Source organism: Alligator mississippiensis, chromosome 2 (assembly GCF_030867095.1).
Source record: "Alligator mississippiensis isolate rAllMis1 chromosome 2, rAllMis1, whole genome shotgun sequence".
Classification (NCBI taxonomy): Eukaryota; Metazoa; Chordata; order Crocodylia; family Alligatoridae; genus Alligator; species Alligator mississippiensis.
This window is the reverse complement of record NC_081825.1, coordinates 289244187-289265794: the sequence shown is the minus strand read 5'-3', so window position 1 is coordinate 289265794 and position 21608 is coordinate 289244187. Positions and strand designations below refer to the sequence as shown.

At 47.4% G+C, this 21608-nt stretch overlaps 1 protein-coding gene across 5 annotated transcripts in view; it reads right to left on the bottom strand.

Annotated features, from left to right (window-relative positions):
* CEP170B (centrosomal protein 170B) overlaps nucleotides 1-2839 on the bottom strand; it is an 81090-nt gene extending 78251 nt beyond the window's left edge. For 4 of the 5 annotated variants that reach the window (XM_059723289.1, XM_059723291.1, XM_059723292.1 and 1 more), the window contains exons 1-3: nucleotides 2753-2839; nucleotides 1044-1155; nucleotides 131-266 (exon numbers count right to left, since the gene is read on the bottom strand). In XM_059723289.1, the coding sequence (XP_059579272.1) occupies nucleotides 131-235 (105 nt within the window). In that variant the 5' untranslated portion in view covers nucleotides 236-266; nucleotides 1044-1155; nucleotides 2753-2839. Of the gene's footprint in view, nucleotides 1-130; nucleotides 267-1023; nucleotides 1156-2752 lie in introns of all 5 variants that reach the window. The other variant, XM_059723290.1, reaches the window with a different exon arrangement.
* Nucleotides 2840-21608: the final 18769 nt, after the last annotated feature.

Here is a 21608-nt window from a genome sequence, read left to right as displayed (position 1 = left end):
AGGGAAATAATTCAAAGCACCCAATACCTCTACAGCATCTACTTCACCTTTACTTTACACCTGTAGTATCCATTGCACCTTAAAGGGGTATTCGTAACATCAGAAGAGATATTATTAAACACATATTTACCTGGAGCATTAGTTCACATTCATCTCTGCCGACAAATATCATCTCCCGCGGGAGGCGGTGGCGAATGCCAGTGCTGCTCACCAGGAACCACGAAGTGACACTCATTTTGGTGTTTGGCACTTATCCTTTAAACATCCTGAGAAATAAAACACACGCACATGATGTTCTTTAGTTCACTAGCCATCCATGGGAGCAAGTTCACCAACAGCATTGACATTACTCTGAAAGCATGAAGGAAGGCCTGGGTTTTGTTTTGTTTTCTTAAATAGGTTAAAGGATCCAACAGCCTGAAAACTGAAGCTACCTGAATCCAACAGCCTGAAAACTGAAGCATGGGGAAGAAGCAGAAATTCAACCCACTGTGTGCTCCAGACTAATAGAGAGCACAGCTTCAGCTTCCTCTGTCTCTATAGTTAAGACTTCTTGTCAGAAACTACTAGCTGTGCTAACCCAGGAACTGCCCAGCACAGGACAGGGATGTAATATTTCCTCTTGCTTCTTCTGTGTGATACTCACATCACAGATCAACGCACCAGGAGTCGTGGAAGGAAAAGCAGTACCCTCAAAGCTTCTAGTCTCCATCCCACACAGATTGTGGGAGTAGGAAGAAGTCCCATCTCCTACCTCACTGAGCTGGCCAGAGCGGTGCTGATACAAGGTGAGTGATGAAACCTTCTACTAATCCACTCCAATACCAGATTACTTCACACATATCAAGGCAAGAGGAGGAACCAAGGGATGAACTATGACTCTTCAAGTCACAGTCTGCCACAGCCCCAGGCTTTCCTTTAATGTGGGCAGATTATAAAACTGCAATCTAGTCCTAAAGAAAGGGCAGAGATCAGCAGAGCTGACATCTAAAGGGAAAGCTCTAAGCAAGTGGCCAACCAAACCTGTTTGTTGCCTTGCTCACCCCTCAGGTTTCTGTTGTCCCTGGGAAAGAGCATGTAGAGCAGAAAGCCACTGGTGACATTTGTTTCCTTCTCAGTCTCTCTCAGGCCCCAGGCTCACCATCTCTCTTTCCCCTGAAGAAAGAGAGAATGGACTATCACAAACCAGACTCCCTTTTTTTCCCCCCAATCCATGTGATTTTTCCCACCCTCTTCTCAGCTCCCGCCTACAATATTCCCCCCGAGTTAAGTTTAGTTTTGTTTCTAGGTGGGCTGTAGACAGGAGAATTAGACCTTATTTTCCTGTCATCTCTGCTCCGCAATAGTTTACTGCAGCCCTGATAAACCACAATTCCCTCCTGTCAAGGGAGGTAAGGCCTGCAATGTCAATGTATTAAAGAAGTGGGAATCAACTGCAGGAACGGAGAAAAGACAATTTAATAGACCAAACGGCTCATAAATCTTTGCCTCTCTTTGAGGATCTCGAAGAATATTAGAGATGCTACTTATACTCCGAAGCTTTATGCATGAAGTCATGAACTACCATGCTCATGTGAAAAGATACCCCTCAATCATGGATTGAACAGCTTCGGGCTTGGATCTCAGGCATCGCATCCTCTTGTTGGATAGTCTACAGAGGCCAACCTGTACCACTAAAAATGCAACCACCCGTCTCAGGTACACCAAGTACTGTCCATCTTATGTCATGAACTCCTTGGAGTTGGGGTCCTGCTCTCACCTGCACCTGGCATCACACCCACCACCAGTGCTTCAACAACCAGACCTGACCGACCATCCCTGGCCTGCCTCATTTTAGTAGCCGTGAACGCCCTTGAGCTACACAAGTCCTTTGCATCCCTTTTCAGCCCTTCCTCCTTTGGCTGATCAAAGAGCCAAGGGGCCATTGGGCAGAGAAAGCTCCCTGGCCGCACAAGGAGGGAGGCCCCTGCAGACAGGCTGTCGCTGCTTCTCAGTCCCATCGCTCGTCATCTCCAGGTACGCACACCCCAGGGAGAGGGCCCAGGGCCACACACATTGACACACACACACAGGTGCACATATGCGTGCACACACGCGCATACACGCAAACACACACACACGCATGCATCTTGGATGTCACTCTACTGTCCCATCACTTGTCACCTCCAGTCTTGTGCCCCCAGGGGAACGGGCCTGGCCCGTTCAGACACACAAGTACACATATGCACACGAACACAAGCACACACGCACACACACACAGGCATCCTGGCTGTCACTTCGCCGTCCCATTGCTTGTCACCTCCAGCCTTAAGCACGGAGGAGAGGGGCCAGGGCCGTCCCCCCCATACACACACTGTATGCACGCGCACGCTGCTCCCCTCACTACAGACACACACATCCAATGTACACACACTGTACACACGCACACCCACACCCAATGCACACACCCGATGTGCACGCACCATACACGCTCTGCCACACGCACACACACACACACACACAGAGCCGGTGTGGGCAGAGCCGGGGGCAGCCCGGCGGCCCCTGCAGCGGGCGGAGCCGCCCCGGCCTCGGCCCCGGCGGCGCGGTGCGGTGCGGCGCGGCGCGGTGCGGGGGCGCGTAGGGCCGGCGAGCGGGTCTTTGTGCGCGGGGCCGGGGCCGGGGCCGGGGAGCAGGGCTGGGCCCGCCCCGCCGCACGGGTCGACCCGGCCTGTCCGGCGCCAGGTGCCCCCGCGCCCGGGGCCCCACCCGGTACCTGCTCCGGCTGCGGCTGCGGCTCCCGCCGGGCGCGGTGGCGGTGGCGGCAGGCAGGGCCCGGCCCAGCCCGGCCGCAACTACGGCATCGCCCGCTCCGCGCCGCCGCCGCCGCCGCCCGGCTGCTGCCACCGCCCCGCCCCGCCCGACGTGAGGGGCGGCCCCGCGCCCGGCCCCGCCCCCGCCGGCAGGTGCGGTCAGGTGACTGCCGGGCCGGGCTGGGCCGGGCCCCTCTCCGCGCGGCAACACCCGTCTTCCCGCGGCCCCGCTCGCTGCGCCTGCAGGCGGGCCAAGCAGCGCCTCGGGCCGGGGCCGGGGCCTGCCGGGGCCGGGGCCGGGGCCTGCCGGGGCCGGGGCCGGGGCTTGGGTTTGGCCTGAGACGCTTCTTTTGTCGTTTCCTACCTCAGCGCCGCCGCCGCCGCCGCCGCCGCCCGCTCTGGCCGGTGTGAAGCCGCGGGGGACGGAGGTGTCGCGACCCGCCGACGCCGCGCGTGGGCGTGGGGCTGGCGCCCCGCGCGGCCCCGAGCTGAGGGGCGGACGCGGCATGTCTGAGGGGGACCTTTGTGCCCGCTATTTCTCTCTTGAAGAGAGGACAGAAAGCCGTGGGGTTTGGGGTCGGTGCAGCACAGGGTGCGGCCATCCTGCGGCTGGGACACAATCGGTTTCTGGAAACCGCCTCTTCGGTGACTCCGAACCAATTTTCTCCTAAGAAACAGTGTTATAAATGGGGGGTTGGATCCTGAACAAGGCCTGATACCCTGTTGTCACTAAAAATACCCCAGAATTTTGTACTTGATCAATTACAGATGAGTAATATAACTACATTAATGTATTTATATTGTAAATAGCAATCCTGTTGATTTGGAAGGACTTCTTTGAGGAGACTTTGCTGGACTTTGCGAAGGGCTCTTGGCTGGAGCCTCCTCGGGAGTCCCGGCAGCCGGTTCTTCTGGAGTCTCGTCTCCTTTCTTAAAGAAAGCGGCCAAGGAAGTTTGGACGGATGTTCTCCGGGGAGATGAGCGACGCAGCCAACTTGTTTGCTGGCACGGCGTCACATCGGATCAAGCGTTGTAAAGTCAGACCTGACGTCATAAAGTTGAAACCGGGTGTCAATTTATAAGCGCTGTAAGTCGAAACGTTGTAAGTTGAACACTGCCTGTAGCAGAAAACCGGACTGTCCTCCGTGATGGCGACCCTAGCCCCCTCCCACCGCACGCCCCTGTGCCCCCTCTGCCCACCCCCACCCCCTTCCCCTTCCCTGCACATTAGGGGCAGGGGGCACGTGTCCATCATCTTAGGTCCCCCGCCCAGGCAAAAATAAGTCAGCACCTCTGCATTGACCTCTTCGTGAGAGAGGTTTTTCCTTATCTCTGACCTCAACATCCCTGGCTGCAACTTGTCCTGGTACCAAACCACCACCCTGAGAGCAGTGGTAGAGAAGTATTGCTGGAAGGGACCTCCGCTGGTCATCTAGTCCAGAGGGTCCCAAACCTTTTCTTATTGCGTACCCCCTCCCGATTTACTAGCCTAGCCACCTACGTACTCCTGCCAGTGGAGCTTTTATATTTTAACTCCTTAAATGAAAATTAAATTACACATTTTCTCCTACATACCCCCAGGAGGGTGCACGTATCACAGTTTGGGAACCCCTGGTTTAATCCAACCCCCTGTGTCAGGCAGGAACTCCCCTATCCAAGCCGTCCATACAACCATCCTCTAAACACGACATAAGACTGCCTAGCTCAGGGGTGGCTGGAGGGCCACTTGGCAAGCTTTGGTGAGCTGTTGAGGGCTGCACACACAAAATCTTTTAGAAGATATTTTAACAAATGATAGATTTTAAAAAATCATATACTAAAATCAAACATCTACTATGATGTATTTTAATTTTATTTCAAAAAATTTTTGTCCTGATTTATGTTTTTCTGAGTAGCGTATACAGAGGCGATGGCATAATAGCTCAAAGTAAAGTTTTGTTCTTGTGTTTTGTGTGTGTGTGGAGGGGTAGGGGTGTGAGAGCTGCCTGTGTGCTAGGTCTCAGGAGCCAGATGTGGTTGGGGGAAGGAGAGGGGAGGCAGGGGACACATGCAGCAGAGCTCACCTGGACAGTGTAGGTGCAGTCCACCCCCTACATCCAGCCCATGGCTGCCCCCACAGTGCCCCACATGGGCCAAGCCCTGCCCTCTCCTACTTGGGGCAGCCCACGCCGCGCTCCCACCCCTGGCCCTGGCTAGCGCACACAGCTTCCCAGTGGGTGGCTGCTCATCATGCCAGGCAGGCGGAGTGGGTGCAAGGTGACCTGGAGCTGGAGACCCAATTCAGGATCCAGGGTGTGTACAGCAGGGTCCCATCCAGTCACCTAGCATGGGGCTGGTGGGGGGAATAGGGGCCCCAGCCATTCAGGGATAGGGGGCTTGGCCGGGCCCTGATCTGGCCATGTGGGGGAATGGTTATGGCCCAGCTCTGACCTGCTGTGCCAAGCTTGGGATGTTGGCAGTAGGTAGGGGTGGCGGTATTAACTCCCACTGCTCCCCCACTGCCAAATTTCATGACTTGGGTGCCCCATGGGCCAGATTCCAAGGCTCCAGGGCCTGCATTTGGCCCCAGGGCAGATTTTGAACACCCCTAGTCTAAACCACTGGTGCCCAGCCTCAAGGCCCTGCTGGACAGAGGAGTGGCACAGGGTGAGTCCACAGGTAGGATCCCATGCAGGGTGAGTCAGTGGGTGTCATCCCATATACCCAGATCCATCCTGACCCTGGGTACCCAGATGCAGCTGTGTGCTGGCACATTATCTGGACCTGCTTGGGGGGTGGCAATTACTGCTGCCACTGTCTCCTGCTGCCAAATTTCTTGACCCTCGGGGAGACCTGCCAGCTGGATGACATAGCTCTGCAGGCCAGATTTGACCTACGGGCTGGGTATTGAGCACCTTTTGTCTAAACCCATTTGTTTCCATTCTCCAAACTCAGCAATGCACAATGAGTAGGCTTGGCAGAATTCAGATTGAGATATATAATTTCGATGGCTAAAATCAATGTTTATTTTTACACATTTCTTTTACCTTTTATCAATTTTTATCAATTAAAATTTTAAAGATTGCACGCAATTAGGGGTGTGGGGGGCAGACAATATAATAATGACAGTATACTGTTAAAAGGTTTATAAAACCACTTTAAAATATATAATATAAATTCCATAAATCAATAACGCATACCTGCTTTAAATCATTCTGTTCATTCATCAAGAAAGAGCTGGGTGGGTAGGGACCAGAAGAAGAGAGCAGCACTCCAGAGCTCTGGAAACAAGGGGATGGGCAGCGGAGTAAGGAGCAGCTCCTTGCAGCCCCTTAGAGTTGAGCCCTGCTTGGCAGGCAACAGAAGAGGGGCAGCCCAGCCCCTTGATAGCCACGGCCTCCTGCCCCTCCGGGCAGTGTGCAGGCAGTGGCTGGGCCCCAGAGGCACCCCCACACACCCTGCCCCACATATGCAGGGGCTGGGCCAGGCAGGAGCTCTGGGAACATGGGGAGAAGCAGTATGATTGGGACAGGGCACACAGGGGCACCCCCAGGGCCCAGGTGCTGCCCCCACACTGTCTAGAGAGGCGAGAGGATGCGTCTGTCAAGAGGCTAGGCTGCTGTCTTGCTGGTAGCCACCAGGCATGGCTTCCTGCCCAAGGGGAGCTGCTTCCCAGCCCAGGCTAGGTGGCTGCTGTCTCTCCCTGTGTTCCCAGAGCTCCTGCCCAGCCCAACCCCTTTGTAATCTGGGCAGGGGCCAAACTCTCACAAGCCCCAATCACATAGGGGCCAGCCTAGTCTCGCTGGCAGTTTGGCACAAAATCCCCAGCTGGGACCTGGGCAGAGAAAACAGCCAGTGACTCCGGGCTCCCAGCTGCCAACAGCCCCCAACCCCAACACAGCCCTCCCAGCATGGCCTCCAGCTCCTGCAGTAGCTGCCTGAACCACTGCTAGAGGAGCAGTGCATGGGCAACGCAGCTGGCACTTCTCCCATCCCACCTGCAGCAGCCACCAAGCATGTGTGCGCTCATGCATGTGTGCGTGTCCCTGCCCCAGATTTCCTTACCCCCGTCCCAGATTTTTAAAATATATTATCTTCTTTCTATAAATTTTGATGATTGCCGATGGAAATAATTTTTTCCATCTGGTGAAATTAATGTTTATCCATGTTTATCAATACTGCCAAGCCTAGCAATGAGCATGCATTGCAAGCTGGGGAGATGTGCACAGTGTTCCACCCATGGACCAATCTAGGATTTTGAAAAGAGTACAGAGGGTGAGGTGCATCATTACATATCAAACAACACATACTTTTCTCCAGTTAAAAATAAACTAGAACCTTTACTAATATGCTCGGGACCTAGGGCTAGATTATTCAGTTTAAGATTGAAGCAAAAACAAATATAACTTCATGAGTTAAAAACAGTCTGCAGGGCTGTGAAGCAGGAGCTTCATGACCAGAAGCAGTGAACAGATAGCAGCATTGCAGAACAAAGGATAGATGCTTGATTGGTGGAACATTAAAAAGAAGAGATGGCCATTAATACTTGTGCAATGAAGAGTTTAAAAGGGAGCAGGTAGACTACAAGCCAAGTGACTGCCTCAGTGCTGCCTGACTATAAATGCTGCTGCCACTGCCAAGCAGTTGGTCTGAAACTCTGGGTGGAGCAGGACTCAAAGGAGGGTACAAGTGTACTAGTAACTGCCCCTCACCCTGGATTTACCCCTGGTTCTACTCCACGTGTGCCCACATGCCATCCAGAGCAGGCAGACATGTGCATCCACTTTTCCCACACGCTTCTAAAAATTCTGGCCATAGTTCCAGCCTTTGTAGCAGCCTGCAGTCCAGTGTTGCACCCTTGTTAGCTATCCAGCATCTCTTATATTTCCAAAGGTGCCTCTCACCCTGCTACCCAAGCTGTAGCTCCAACTGCTGCAGCAGTAGACCCTAATCAGATTTCTGGTTAATTGGCTTTTCGACTCATATGGAATACTAATAATGGTACTGTACATTGCTTCAACAGCATCTTTTATTCAGGCTCTCATAGGGCCTCACGAACATTAATTAAGCTTCATGACACCTCTCTGACACAGATATCAACATCGCTGCTTTGCCACAGTGTGAGCTAAATGAAGCAAGTTTCGTATCAGGGACAGGAAAGGAATCCCAACCCTGGCTGACCCTTTAGGAGCCAATAGCCAGGACTGCCTCTTTGAGCTTCATTGGATTAGTGACACAGGCTAAAATTGCTCTCGGCACACTTAACCTACTTAGTAGCCTTTTCTGATGCTCCAGGGGGAAAGCTACTTCAGAGGGATTGACAAGGGATTGGGCTTAATTGGAGGGTGTGTGAATGGAAGAAGAGGCTGGCCAGGAGAAGCCTGTAAAAGGGCATGAGGTTGCCTGCTTTATGGTGTGGAGGTCACTGAAAAGCATACTCACTGGCATGGATAGTCATCAACCTGCTCTTTTCCATGGAGAAGGAACTGGAGCCACCAAGTTTCATGATAATGTATCCAACTGTTTGCCAGTGGTGTTAGAGAGAAGAACCCATCAATACCAATTGCAGATCCTTGGTATCTATTAGGCCCTAAGTAATCTCCAGGACATCTCTGTTACCTTTTTTTTGAGGATGTAACAAACTCTTTACAATGGCAGATTGTGGCACAGGATGACAGTGACAGGCTATGGAGGAAACCAGGGGGTAGTCACCTTTTGCCAATGACAGTTTCACTCCACTGTAATTTCTACTCATTTCCGGAATATTCTTTCTGGTTTACCTGATTCATGAAGGAGTTCAGAGTCAGCTTCAAGTCTCTGGCTTAAGATAATAGTGTCATTGGCCTCCCATGAATATTGGTAGCTATCCTGCCTGCTGGGAGGAGAGGAATATTGGTCAAAGCTTAGAGTTATGGAAGAAGAAAGGACCTCCATCAAGATTAGGAGACTTGTATGGAGGTCTGCATTTCTTCTCTTTCCCTCTTGCTCTAAAAAGTGTGGTAGGATTTTATTGTTATTGTAATGAGCACCTGAATTCTTCTCTGGGAAATGCGCTGTGTCCAAACATAATTCAAGATGCTGATCAAAACCCTTCATGGCCTAGAGCCCATCTCCCTCTGATTGCTTCTCCCGCAGCAGCTCTACTGAGCTGACATGTTCTTGATGTCTGCTCAGGGTTGAGTTCCAACAAGACATGCTCAGACACAGCCTTGGGGCTATGAGGATCTTTCAGACTAGGGCATCTGTTCAGTTCGGTGCCTTAACCAGCAACAGATTCAATTTAGGAAGAGGAACTGCTTCATTTCTGTGTTCATTTTGACTGGTCCTTCAGAGCTGCATTTTTTTTTTTCATTTTTATATTGGGTATTGGCATAATGTAATGCAGGCCCTTTATGAATAAAAGTGGACTTTTTATTCCCAGTTTACTCCTTGGTTACACTGTGCTGTTAGTGTTCGTTACAGTATCATATACTTTAACTTACACAGTTACACACTTAGTGCTCTTTGAACTACCCACATGCATTGGAGAGGTTTCTGTATTAGTCTAATGGCAGGATAGGAGTTTAGAAATGCTGTGAAGTGTCATAATTTACTTCTCTGGGCAAGCCTGCCATCTAGCCTGGTTTTTGTTATCAGGTATCTATAAAAAGACTTGCATTTGTTTAGTCACTGTGAGGTTAGCACATCTGAGATCATATGGGCTATGTATAGGGTGGTCAGTACTGTACAAAATACAGAAGAAGATGCAGGACCTGTCCCATGGGGCTGTGTTGTAATGTGAAATACAACACACTTCTGACAAATCCAGGGCTTCACTGTTAGTCGCATTGCACCTCCTTTAAAATGTAGGGCCCTAAAAGCTGACAAATGCAGCCCTCAGAGAATAGTTTTAGCACGTGGGATTCATTGGTGGCTCTATGGTGCTACAGTGCCCAGGCTAGGCTTATGCCTGGGGAAAGCATAGCCATGGCACCGCATACTTCTCTTACCAGTCAAGTCCAAATTAGAGCTAACCTAAAGCTAAGGCAGGCCCCTAGCCTGAGGGGAAGATGGGATATGATTGTAAATGTGTCTTTAAACAACTTCTGCCTTCCCCAGCCCTCAAGTTCCTGTGCCAAGTGAAGCAACTGGTAGTCAGTGCCATCACAGTCAGTGGATCACTAGGTAGAGGCCTAGAAGATATCATTTAACTATTGCTCCTGTTCCATGATACATGGTGGATTCACATTGACAGGGTTGGAGCAAAACTCATTTTTAAGGAGAGTTGTGAAGACGAGAATGCAGTTGATTGGCAGGGGAGTTCCAAGCATAAGGACAGAGACTGCAAAGAGGAGGAAACGCCATGGGACATGGTTGGGGGGGTCTAGGTGGCAGCAAGTGACATAAATGCTAAGTTGCAACTAGGGTCCAGAATGAGCAGGACCTTAAAACTAACAATAACTTTGATTCAGGTTTATCACCATTTTCTGTTGTTTCAGCCCTCACTCTCCAAGTACAGAACACAACTGACCGTATGGGAATCTTTTAACTCCACAAGAGGAAGAGGGTGGTTTTCTGCACCCTCTGACATTCAGCAGCCTCAGCATTTTTCTGGTAACACCACAGTTTTTTATATATAAAATTTGCTAGCAAATCTTTTCAGAATGCTGAAAGGCTGTCTCTGCCCCCTTCCTCCCCCACTAAACACTTTCAGCAAATAGCAGGGAGCAGCCCAATATCTGGCCCACCTACAGGTCCATCATAGCTTCATAGACTTATTATTATTGATCACTATTTTTGTTACAGTGTCATCTGAAGGACTCAGGGGAGTTACAGTCCCAGTGTCCTAGACACTGTACAAACATACAGTAAGAAAGGCTCTGCCATGAGGAGTTTACATTCTAGACACAGTGTACTCCATTTAAGTACATAAACTCCAGACTGAAAAAAGCTGTGCATTTACCCAGAGCATGGACTTTCCTAACTTGATGCTGATCAAATCCATATCACTGTATCAGCAACCCCAAACTGTCCAACTCCCATCATTTTTCACAGTTTGTGTCAGTCAGTTTTACAGCAGCTATTAGAAGCCTTGAAAATCAGGGGGAGAGAGCAGCCCTGAAACTGGCCAGCTCCCATCAGTTTCAAGGCATCTAATAGCAGCTCTTTGACACCTGCTCCCCCCCTTCACCATTTCTATACAGTTTACATTTCTACAATTATCTTGCAAAGCAGGCAGTGGGGCTGAAATAAGCCATGTGGTTTATGCACTTAACCGATACCTGGATTACTGCATTTGCAATAGGTAAATTATGACTGGCATTGTGTTGTTATGCACTTACTTGGTACATGTATAAATGGATTATACTGTAAGATAGACAATGAGAGGATGCATATATTGCATGTAAGCAATAGTGACAGACCACACAGGGAGTTTATAGCAAGACCAGAAACTGTACCCAGATTTCCTGAATCCAAGTCCATAACATACTCACTTATGAATCTTTCCCTAAACTGAAACTGTAAAGATGAAATGGTAATTAGAGCACAGCTGCCTATGTGTCCTTGCCCCTTCAAGAAAGTTGTCCTGACCGGGATGGCACGCTTGACACACACCGGGCTTCTACCATCAGGCATTTTGACACGGGGTCATTGAATCTGAAACTGCATGCTGGAGAGATCAGACTTGTTCTCCAGACTAATGACATGCTGATCTAAAAGTAAGGCACCTCCATAAAGCCTTTCCCCAGGACCGACAGCAATGCTAACAATAATTAATCATAACCCTGCAAGTTCCAATGTCCTGTGCCTGGGGCAGCAGGAAGAAAATATCACCTGTTCTTCTAGACCTTTTACTCCAGCATAATTCTGGTTAGTGCCTAGGTACTAGTGTGATAAGCTCCTCTCAGATAACCTAGTTGCATAGCATTGCTGTGCCCAGTTTAAAGACTGTCAAGATCTGTGCCATCACTGGCTCAGTGCAGTGATCAGGGGGGTCTGTGTTTATATGTATGTGTGCATGCATAGTTTGTAAGTTTGCTCAGCACTTTAGGATCGTTGGATGAAAGGCACTATATAAATATTAGCCATGCACCAATCCCCAAAGTATTTCATTTGCTCTTTGATAATTTACTTTCAAATGCATGAGTGAAGGTTCCCAGGCAGGCTGAAAGGAATTCTAACTCTCTCTGCTCCGCTGAGGGGCTGGGTTGGGTGCTGCTCTCGTGGAAAACAAGGCATCCTTAATGGTAGCAGGACGTGTTCTTCAGAGCCCTGCCTCAGAACGCTGCAGCTGGTCCACATCTGTGCCTAGCACTTTCTGGCTTCAGTCCAGGATTCCTGTTAGAGGAAGAATCAAGGAGCTGTAGACTTTTACAAGAAGACATTAAAAGCCTAATCTTGTGTTCCCTACATACTCCAAATTCCCGTTGTCTTCCAGCTGGACTGAACCCTTTACCCCTAGAGCTTCCAGCTTCAATAACTGACTGGTGAGTTGGGATGCCCTTAAAGGTGCTGAAAGCTCTCAAAACACTGCTCATCCACCCTCAGAAAATCAGAACCTTTTAACGTGCCTTGGGAAATCTTGTTGCTGCCCTTTTGAATAAGTCATGCAGCTTGTTCTTTGTTGGTTTACATTTGAATTACAGTTTATCTCCCAGCCATGGGTATTGACACTGGATTTGGACCCAGCACCTATACCTTTGTTCCGGGCTGGCACAACCCTCAGATCAACCACAACACCTGCCAGTCGATAATAGGTGAATTTATTGATACAGAGTAAGAACAGAAAAGCAACAATACAAACAATTAAACAATTCTATATCTACCAATCCTAGGGCTGTCATCAGAGTCAAAGTACGTCTGGTCAGGTTGCAAGCTCTACTCTGAGGCTTTCTCTTAGGTGTTCGCAGTCTGGAGGTGCGATGCCAAAGCCCACAGCCCCCCTCCAGTGGGGTGCATGACATGGGCTCTTGGTGTGTGTCCTCTGTCCATGGCAGCCTCGGGGACCCTTCCTGGGGGACAAAGATGGGGATGGGGATGGGGACCTCTCTCAAGGAAGAGAAGGAGGGACAGGACAAAGGGAGGGACTCTGTTACTCTCAAGTCTGGTTTTGTATTCTCCTTCCCCCTCGATGACCCCTGATGACTTTTCATCCATGGCTATTTTTGGTTGGCTGTCTCTCTGTGGCCACATGTCCATGTAGCCTTCCGGGCCTTCTCCTAATTTGATCTGTTCCCCCAAAACTGGGACTTTAGGCCCCCCTGCTCTCTGAGGCCTTGTTGCTGGGGTCACTTATCTTGTGTTATGGGACATACTTCCTTTGCTTCCCAGGCTGTGTGTCCTTGTTGTGCCAGACAACTTGTCTGCCTTGAAGGCTGTGATCTCATGTTATGGCATGCCACCCTTCATTCTCAGACTGTGTCCATCCGTTGGCCTTGTTGTGCTAGACAGCCCGTCTACTTTCAGGGCTGTGAGAAGCTGTGTGTGTGTTTTCCAAGCTTTTTAGAAATCCAATTAACCCCTGCTGCCTATCTTGACTCCTTATCATGCATATATCTATACCTATAAGCCAATTCTCAAAAAAACAAACCTTTAAATATTGTTTCTAAGCCAACAATGGGCCTGGCTCTCCTTGCACTTAAGCCACTGTAACTATATTATTGATTCCTGATTTTTACCAGTGGGAGCCAGCAAAATCAGATCCTTGTTTCCAAGCACAGCCTTCAGCCGTGCAGAATGTCACTGTGTCACATGCCAACACTCCCGTTCACTTTGCAACATGTACTAGGCCCCAGGGGTGGATCCAGGGGTTGCAATAGTGCAGTTCCACTCCCGCAAGTTTAAAACCAAGTACCTGGCAGCGACAGCAGCATTTCTATTCAGGCAGAAGAGTGGGTCCTGGCTCATTATAATATACCTTATTCCTTCTAGACTTTCCATTCCACAGGTGTTAATGACCCTCTCTCCTTTTTAATGGTCTTTCAGTGGTTCCACTAATCAAGCTATCCTTTTGTTCTGCAATTTGGCTTTCTGTTAGCTTTTCCTGGTAGTGTAACTCCTGTTTCACAGCCCTGCAGACTGCTTTAACTAGATAGAAACATTAACCCAGGTGTGGAAATAACTTTCAGTGAAACACTGGATGCACTGTCAAGATGCTCAAGATGGCTAGATTTTGTTTTATGACTCTGAAAAAGACATACATTTGATTCTAATGAGTACAGGACTAATGAAATGTCTTTTGATTTAGTTTGTTGTGCGTTTATACATAATATATGATATAACAAATTCATGCACATTCTAGTGAAGTTATATTTGTTTTTGCTTCCATCTTTAATTAAATAATATAGCATAAGGCCCTCAGTCTATTAGTAAAGTTTCTAGTTTATTCTTAACTGGACACAAATATGTATCGTGCTATGTGAAGATGCACCACGCTATCTGCATCCCCCTTTTCATACTTCTAGATCTGCTCATGCTAGACCCTGATCCTTTCAGTGCTTTACATACAAGTCATCCTATTGAACTCAGTAGGACTCAATACTCACGTGTATAAATGTTAGCAGGACTGAAGCCTAATGATCTAACACAGGGTTGTCCAAGTGGCAGCTCACAAGCTGCATCCAGCCTGAGAGAGGTTAATTCATAGCCCTCTGACTTCTGGTCCAGGCACTGCTCCTCCCATTGCTCTTCCTGCTGATCTCTGGGTTCCCTTTCCCTCTTTCAGCTTCTGTTTCCTACCCCTGCCGCTAGATGCAGGTTAACATGGCCCCGGTGGTTCAGGGAGCCTGCGGCATCTGTGCAGTGCTGGAGCTCTTGTGTGACGCAGCTCAAAGCAGGGAGGTGAATGTGGCACGGCAGCAGGAGCCCATGCTGCATGACACGTGCCCCGGGGGTGTGCAGCGACCCACTGTTCAAAAGTTGGAGACTTTCATACACTGATTAAACCAGCCCAGTAAAAGCTCATGCAGGATTCTGAGACATATTAAGGTTGATCTCCACACTGCTGGTATTTTTAAGCCTCATGATTTAGAAATGGTGGGGCCCAATCCTTAGCAGGCATATCTTGGTTTAACTGTGTTGGTGTCCATGTAACTGTGCTGATTTACATCAAGACAGAATCTGGCCCGACATTTTCTCCCTTTATATTATATTCCCTATATACCAGCATGACTTTTCACTTTAGAACTATGGAATCAGCGAAAAATAAAACCTAATTTGCATCATCAATTTTTGTCAGAAGATGCTTACCTTTTTTTTTTTTTGCCACATTCTTTCTTCCAGCTTTGCCATGAAAGGCTTAGCCTAGAGATTTTCTTGTTATTGTGTAGTTTAAATCATAGAGCTGTTTTTAATTTACAGGCTTTATAACATTGGAAAGAAAAATAAAAATTATCAATGCAATATGAGAGCAGGGATAGTGCAAGCAAACGCTTTCATAATGTCTCACCCAAGGCTTATGTGGTCCAAATCTTTGCTAGGAAAGATTTAAAAATGCGTGTTTAAGTGATTTAATATTTGGCAATTTTAATTAGTAAGAGCACAGCAATGAAGATATGCTGTCTAATGGAATTAGGTCAAAGATATATGGTTAAATGGTCTGGTTTGTTAAATGTAAGACATCCATCATAAGCTGGAGCTATTTCAATGCTAAGTTCAAAGAAATCACTTTTCGTGGAAAGTTGATGGGCTTCATAAAGGAAGCAGCAGGGTGTTTGAGGGAGGATGGGAAAGACAGGGAGTTGGCAAGCTGAGTTCTTCTTTGTTTCTGGTTTTCTTCCCTTCTCTGCAGAGCTGATTTGCTGTTCTGTCTGTGAGTTTCTCATGTGGAAGTTTGCAAGTGGGCTTAACAAGTGAAATTCTCACATATGCCCTGAATAAGCAGCCTCTGAACAATTTAATATACAGGGCCTGGAGAATCAGGCTTCACTCTCTTGTAGACAACGTCATTCCACTATTCTTCTGGGCCATTTCTGGGCAGGGATATTTGGTTGCACATCTCAGAGGCAGGACTTCCTGCATACTGGGTCAGAATAAATGCAGTCCTCTATCACTGCTCTTAACATAGGCGTTTTCAGAGCTTTGGCAGTACCTAGGTTAAGAAATCCTAGCACAATTCACGCCACACAATCCACCTACCAGGAGGCATTCTCTTGCACAGATTTCCTCCTCTTGCACGGGAACCTCCTCTAGTGGGTACATTTCACCTGACATTTAGCACTTTGTTAGAAAATTCCTTTTCCTGTCTACTTCATTTAGATGGTTTGATTGTCCATTTTTTTCCTCACAACTATTGATGACTTAAAATGAGGTTTAAATCCAAATCAAGATGCGGGGAAATCAAGAGTCAACTATTTTGAGTCAACTATTGATGACTCAAAATGAGGTTTAAATCTAAATCAAGATGCGGGGCTGTTCTTGTTACTAATGTCATTCCAACAAGGACAGGGCCTCATTGGATTGGGTATTTTATAAGCAAACAAGATATCACCACCATTTCATAGCTTTTCACTCCACAGCCAAAGTTGCAACAACAACGGCAACCACCATGTTGAAAGTTTTTAACCAGTTCTAGTAAATAAATAGAGCAAGGGAAAAAGAGGTTGATGTTATAAAAGAGACAGGTGTTTCCATGAATCACTGCTGTGGTCGATGTAATCACATGGGCTTGCCAGTCCGGTCAGTGCCAGATCATACTGTTTCTGCTAATAGAAATTTCATTTTTTTCCTGAAAATTGATTTTTGTTTCTTGCATTCTGCTGCATGTTTCTATAAACTGGAAAACTCCAAAGAAATATTTTAGAGATCTATAAAAGATGCATGATTTCCTTTAAATGGAAGAGTCTGTCTATAGCAGCAGACACAGAAAAAGATCTTGGAGCCAGAATAAGATATTGTCTGATAGCTTGGGGAGAATGATTTAAAGATTGCACTGCACTTGCACTGCCAAACATTTTCTAGGCAGCAGAAGTTAGAGTCAGCTTCTACTGTATTATCCGTGAGCAATGCTCTTCCTTAGTTATACACCGCTTTGGTGGTATTCCCCGTCAGTTATAATTTATCCAGCAGCAAGGGAGATAGTAATAAATATACATGAAAAGGTCACGATTGCCAGGACAAGCCAGACTGCTTATAACGAGTTGGGCGACTGGATAACTTCAATTATTAATCACACACAAGCCATCAGTTTTAGGCTGATTCACTCAGCAGGCATTTTGAAAGAAATCGTTAGAGAAATGTTTGTGTTCCTTGGGGGAATGGAGAGATTAGCAACATCAAAAGGAAAGGATAGCAATCAGAATTAGTCCAATAGGAGAGCTCTGTGAATTCAGGAGCTGCATATAGTTTGCATACATTACTTTGAAACCTGCAGGATATTTTGGGTTAAGCTTAGTTGAGCAGCAGTAGCCAAGTTCCTGCATGTGGTGCACTAATTAAATCATTCCTGTATGTGGTGCACTAATCAAAACCTCTTATTTCTCAGGCTATGCCAAGGGTCTAAAGTAATGTGCATGAAGCGTATATTATATTTAAAAACAAGCAGGACCGCTATCAGGAGGGACAAGGCAATTTGCTGCATTTATTGAGAATACAACAACATTAAAACGATACACACATCTATGCACATATATACACATTCATTCTCCTTCTCTCTGCAGATGTTATAGTTACTAGGGCTGTGCGAAATTTTGCTGGCCATTTCATTTCAACACGGTTTCGACTCATTTTGAGGTTGAAACAGTAAATAGAAGCGAAACAAAGGGCATCGAAACAGCCTCAAAACAAAATGAGGCTAGTTGAAATGTTTCAAAAGTCAACATGTTTCGACCGTAGTGCTGGGGATGGGAGGTCAGTCCAGCTGGGCTGACTCCCTGCCCCCAGCCTGATCTAGCAAAACATTGAAACAGTGTCAAAACTGCCTCACTTTTTCAATGAAGCAAAACAGAACAGCTGTTTTGAATCAAAATGAAATTCAAAACAGAACGCTGTTCCGTCGAAACCTCAAAACTCAAGGAGAAATGGAACGGTGCCATTTTTCACAGCCCTAATAGTTACCGAAGTCAGTTGCTTAATATTTGCTCTAGGCGGCCAGCCTAGGCATATTGAGATCCCATTGGAAGGGGGTGTACACATGTGCCTGTACTTCCACGAGGTTTGCAGAGTGAGTTTCCACCTTTATGCTGTCTCTTCTTTTATAGGGATTGCAAGTCTTTGTTTGAGACTAGGGTACTTTTCCATTCTGGCATGAGGTCAAGCTTATGCATCATTGCCCCAGGCGCTAGTATCATTCAACGTTCCTCTGTTATCACGGTGTAGGCCGTGTCCATCGCAAAGGGAGTCCTTTAGGCTTGGTATGCTGTTCAGGCCTTGTTTTAAGCTGGTCTCTGCTGCTTATCTCTTCCTCCCCTGGCACCAACTGATTCTTTAGTCACCTTCAGCATGATCCGTCATTTGGTAACTTGCTTATTGATACATATTCATAGTTTGCTCTGCTTTTACCACTCATTCTATGTTCATTCACCTATGCATCCAAATGTTATAAAAGAATATAAAAGAAATACTTATATGAAAATATAATAATCAGAGTATAGACAAATGATAGCAACTTAATTTGTTAACTTGACAGAAAATAACTATTCTATTTATGCTAAGCGATAAAAAGTGGAGTCCAATCCTTGTGTTGCGTAACAATAAAGCCTAAATAAAACTAGATAATAATACACCTAATTAAAAAACTAATACGCTAGTGTCAGTTCAATATCTACCCAGGCCTAGTAGCCACTGGGCCAAAATACTTAAAGTAGTTTCTGTAGCCAACTGTACATGAGGGAATCATGTGCTGGGTATCACATCTTTGACTCTCCAGCCTGAATGAAAGAATGACCAGGGACTCATTTATAGCTTGGTCAACTGGGGGTATGACTCCATAGAGGGGCTCAAACTCATGATTCAGGAGCCACTGCAAGACATCACCAGCCTCCTGTTGGCCCAAGTGCACCTTGTAAAATATAAAATTGCGTGTTAGCTGCAGTAGGCTGAGCAGTAAGGAGAAAGCAGTGGTAAGCAGCTCAAGTGTGGAACTGCCTTTGATGAGGCTTTTCTCTGTGCTGTGGACTTGGAGCAGCTGATTGCTGCAAGAGTGTTTGCCTACTGCTTGGTGTGTGTTTGGATTCCCCCACTCCCCTCCATGTGCAATTACTTTCCCTTCCCTTCCCCTCTCTCCCCTCCCCCTTCTGGAGTGACTGAGTGACAGGGCTTGCTCTGGGTGGAGCTGGTTTAGGTACCTGAGGGGTGGAGCTAGGATAGGCAGCCTTATAAAAAGGCAGTCCCTAGTGAACCATGGTAGCAGGGAACAGAAGGCAGCAAACAAAGAAGGAGGTTGCCTAGGGAGTTCGCCACAGGAGGGAGGAGAAGACTGCACGTGCATGTGGATAAGGACTCTGGTGGAGGTGTCTGGTGTGAAGGTTCTTGTGATATGTCCTTTTTCCTTCCCTTTCCCCCCCTCCTCTCTTTTTTTTATCCTTACAGCATGGGTGTGCTCCAAGGAACAAAGGAGTCACAAATGGAGTCTGGGTCAGCTGTTGTGACTTGCATGGGATATGCCATGTTCGTGTTCCTCCCAGAGGGTTGGGAGCACTTCATCTGCACCAAGTGTAAGCTGGTGTCTGCCCTGGAGAAGATTCAGAGATTGGAAACACAGGTATCCATGCTGCATTGCATCTAGGGCCAGGAAGATTACTTGGAGAAGAATTACAATAGGCTGGTACTGGAGGGGCCAAAGAACAATGAGGAGAAGTCACAGCACATGCCTACTCAAAAGAAGAGGGCCCCCAGAACTGAGGAGAAGCAGACTGATGTCAGCAACCACTTTTACTAGGCAGTAGAATTGCTGAGGAAGAGGCAGAGGAGAGGACATTATCTGCAGGCATGAGGTAGCAGCCTACAGAGCAGGAAGTGCAAGGTCCCCCCAAGGACAGGGTCTCTAAGATCACTGTGCCAAAAAGGAAGAGAAGAGTGGTGGTGGTTGCTGACTCCCTTCTGCAGGGGACAGAGGCACCAATTTGTTGTCCAGATTTGGGGGCCTGGGAGGTGTACTGCCTACCTGGAGCCCAAATTCAGGACATCACAGAGAGTATGCCAAAGCTCATCCATCCTTTGGACCTCTATCCCTTCCTGTTTGTCCATGTAGGCACCAACATTACAGCCAGGAATGACACTGACCAGATCAGAGGTGACTATGAGGCTCTTAGCAGGAGTATTGAGGAGCCTGGAGCATGAGTGATGTTCTCATTGATCCTTCCCATGGAAAGCAGGGATCCAGGCAGAGACAGTCATGTCCTGGAAGTGAACGCATGGCTGAGATGGTGATGTTGACGTGAAAGCTTCAGGTTCTTCTCCTAATAACATTCTCCCATGGTCGAAGGGCTGGTATCAAGAAATGGGATCAATCTGACAAGAATGGGGAAGAGCATCTTTGGGCATCACCTGGCCAACCTAGTAAGAAGGGCTTCAAACAAGGTTCCACAGGGGATGGTGATCAAAACCTTCCAGCAACAAAGCATGCAGTCCAGAGGGGGAAGAACTCAAGGAACCAACTCAACTCTGGGAAAGGGCCAGAGAGCTACAGGACTTCAACAAGCAAGTAGGTCAAAATGCAAAACTTGTCTGATGCATGTACACAAATGCAAAAAGTATGGGGAATAAACAAGATGACCGAGAAGCAGCAGCCTGTGCAAAATCTATGATCTTATTGGCATAACTGAGACCTGGTGGGACAGGTGTTATGATGGGAATGCGAAAATCAAAGATTATACTCTGTTTTGGAAGGACAGGGTTGGGAGAAAAGGTGGTGGTGTTTCCTTGCATGTAAAAAAACACATACACTTGTTCCCTGGTTCAGGAGGGAAAAGACAGCAAAGCAGATTGCATTTGGGTTTGGATGAAAAGTGAAAGACATGACAATGATGGGGATTTATTACAGGCCAGCTAATCAGGAAGAGGTGGAGGGTAAGGCACTCTTCAAGCAGGTGACAAATCTATCCAAAACCTATGGGATGGTACTGATGGAAGACTTCAAATTTTCTGGACATCTGCTGGAAAAACAAAGCAGCCAAACATAAAATGTCAAGCTAGTTCCTAACTTGTGTGGGTGAAATCTTTCTCTTCCAGAAAGTGGAGGATATAACTAGGGGATCATCTATCTTGGATCTTGTCCTGACCAACAGGGAAGAACTGGTGGAGGACATGAAGGTGATGGGTAACTTGGGAGGTAGCAATCACGATATGCTAGAATTCCAGATCCTGAGATGGGTTAAAGCATGAGATCAGCAAAACTAGGACAGTAGATTTCAAAAAGGCAGGGAGGATAGATTGAAAGATAGAGGTGCCCAGAAGAACTGGGAACTTCTAAGGGGCACAGTATTGGAAGCCCAACAAGAAACTCCCAACACAAAATGGAAGCACAAGAAGAATGGCAAGAGACCAATGTGGCTTCACAAGGAGCTTCTAAAATGCCTGAAATGCAAAAGGAAAGCATACAGACAATGGAAGAATCAGCACGTCACCAAGGACACGTACAGGGAAATAGCAAGAACCTGCAAGGATGATATCAGGAAGGTAAAGAAAGAATGAGCTGCACCTGGCAGAGAGGTTAAGGACAACACAAAGAAATTTTTTAAATATGTTGGCCAGAAAAGATGGAGCAAAGAAGCTGTGGGGCTTCTGTTAGCAAGCCAGGAGAAACTCCTAACCAAACATACAAACATGGTGGAGCTACCCAGTAACTACTTTACCTCAGTCTTCACAATAAACTAAGCTTCCAGACACCTAATAGGGATTATCTGGATAAGGAAGGGGGAAGCT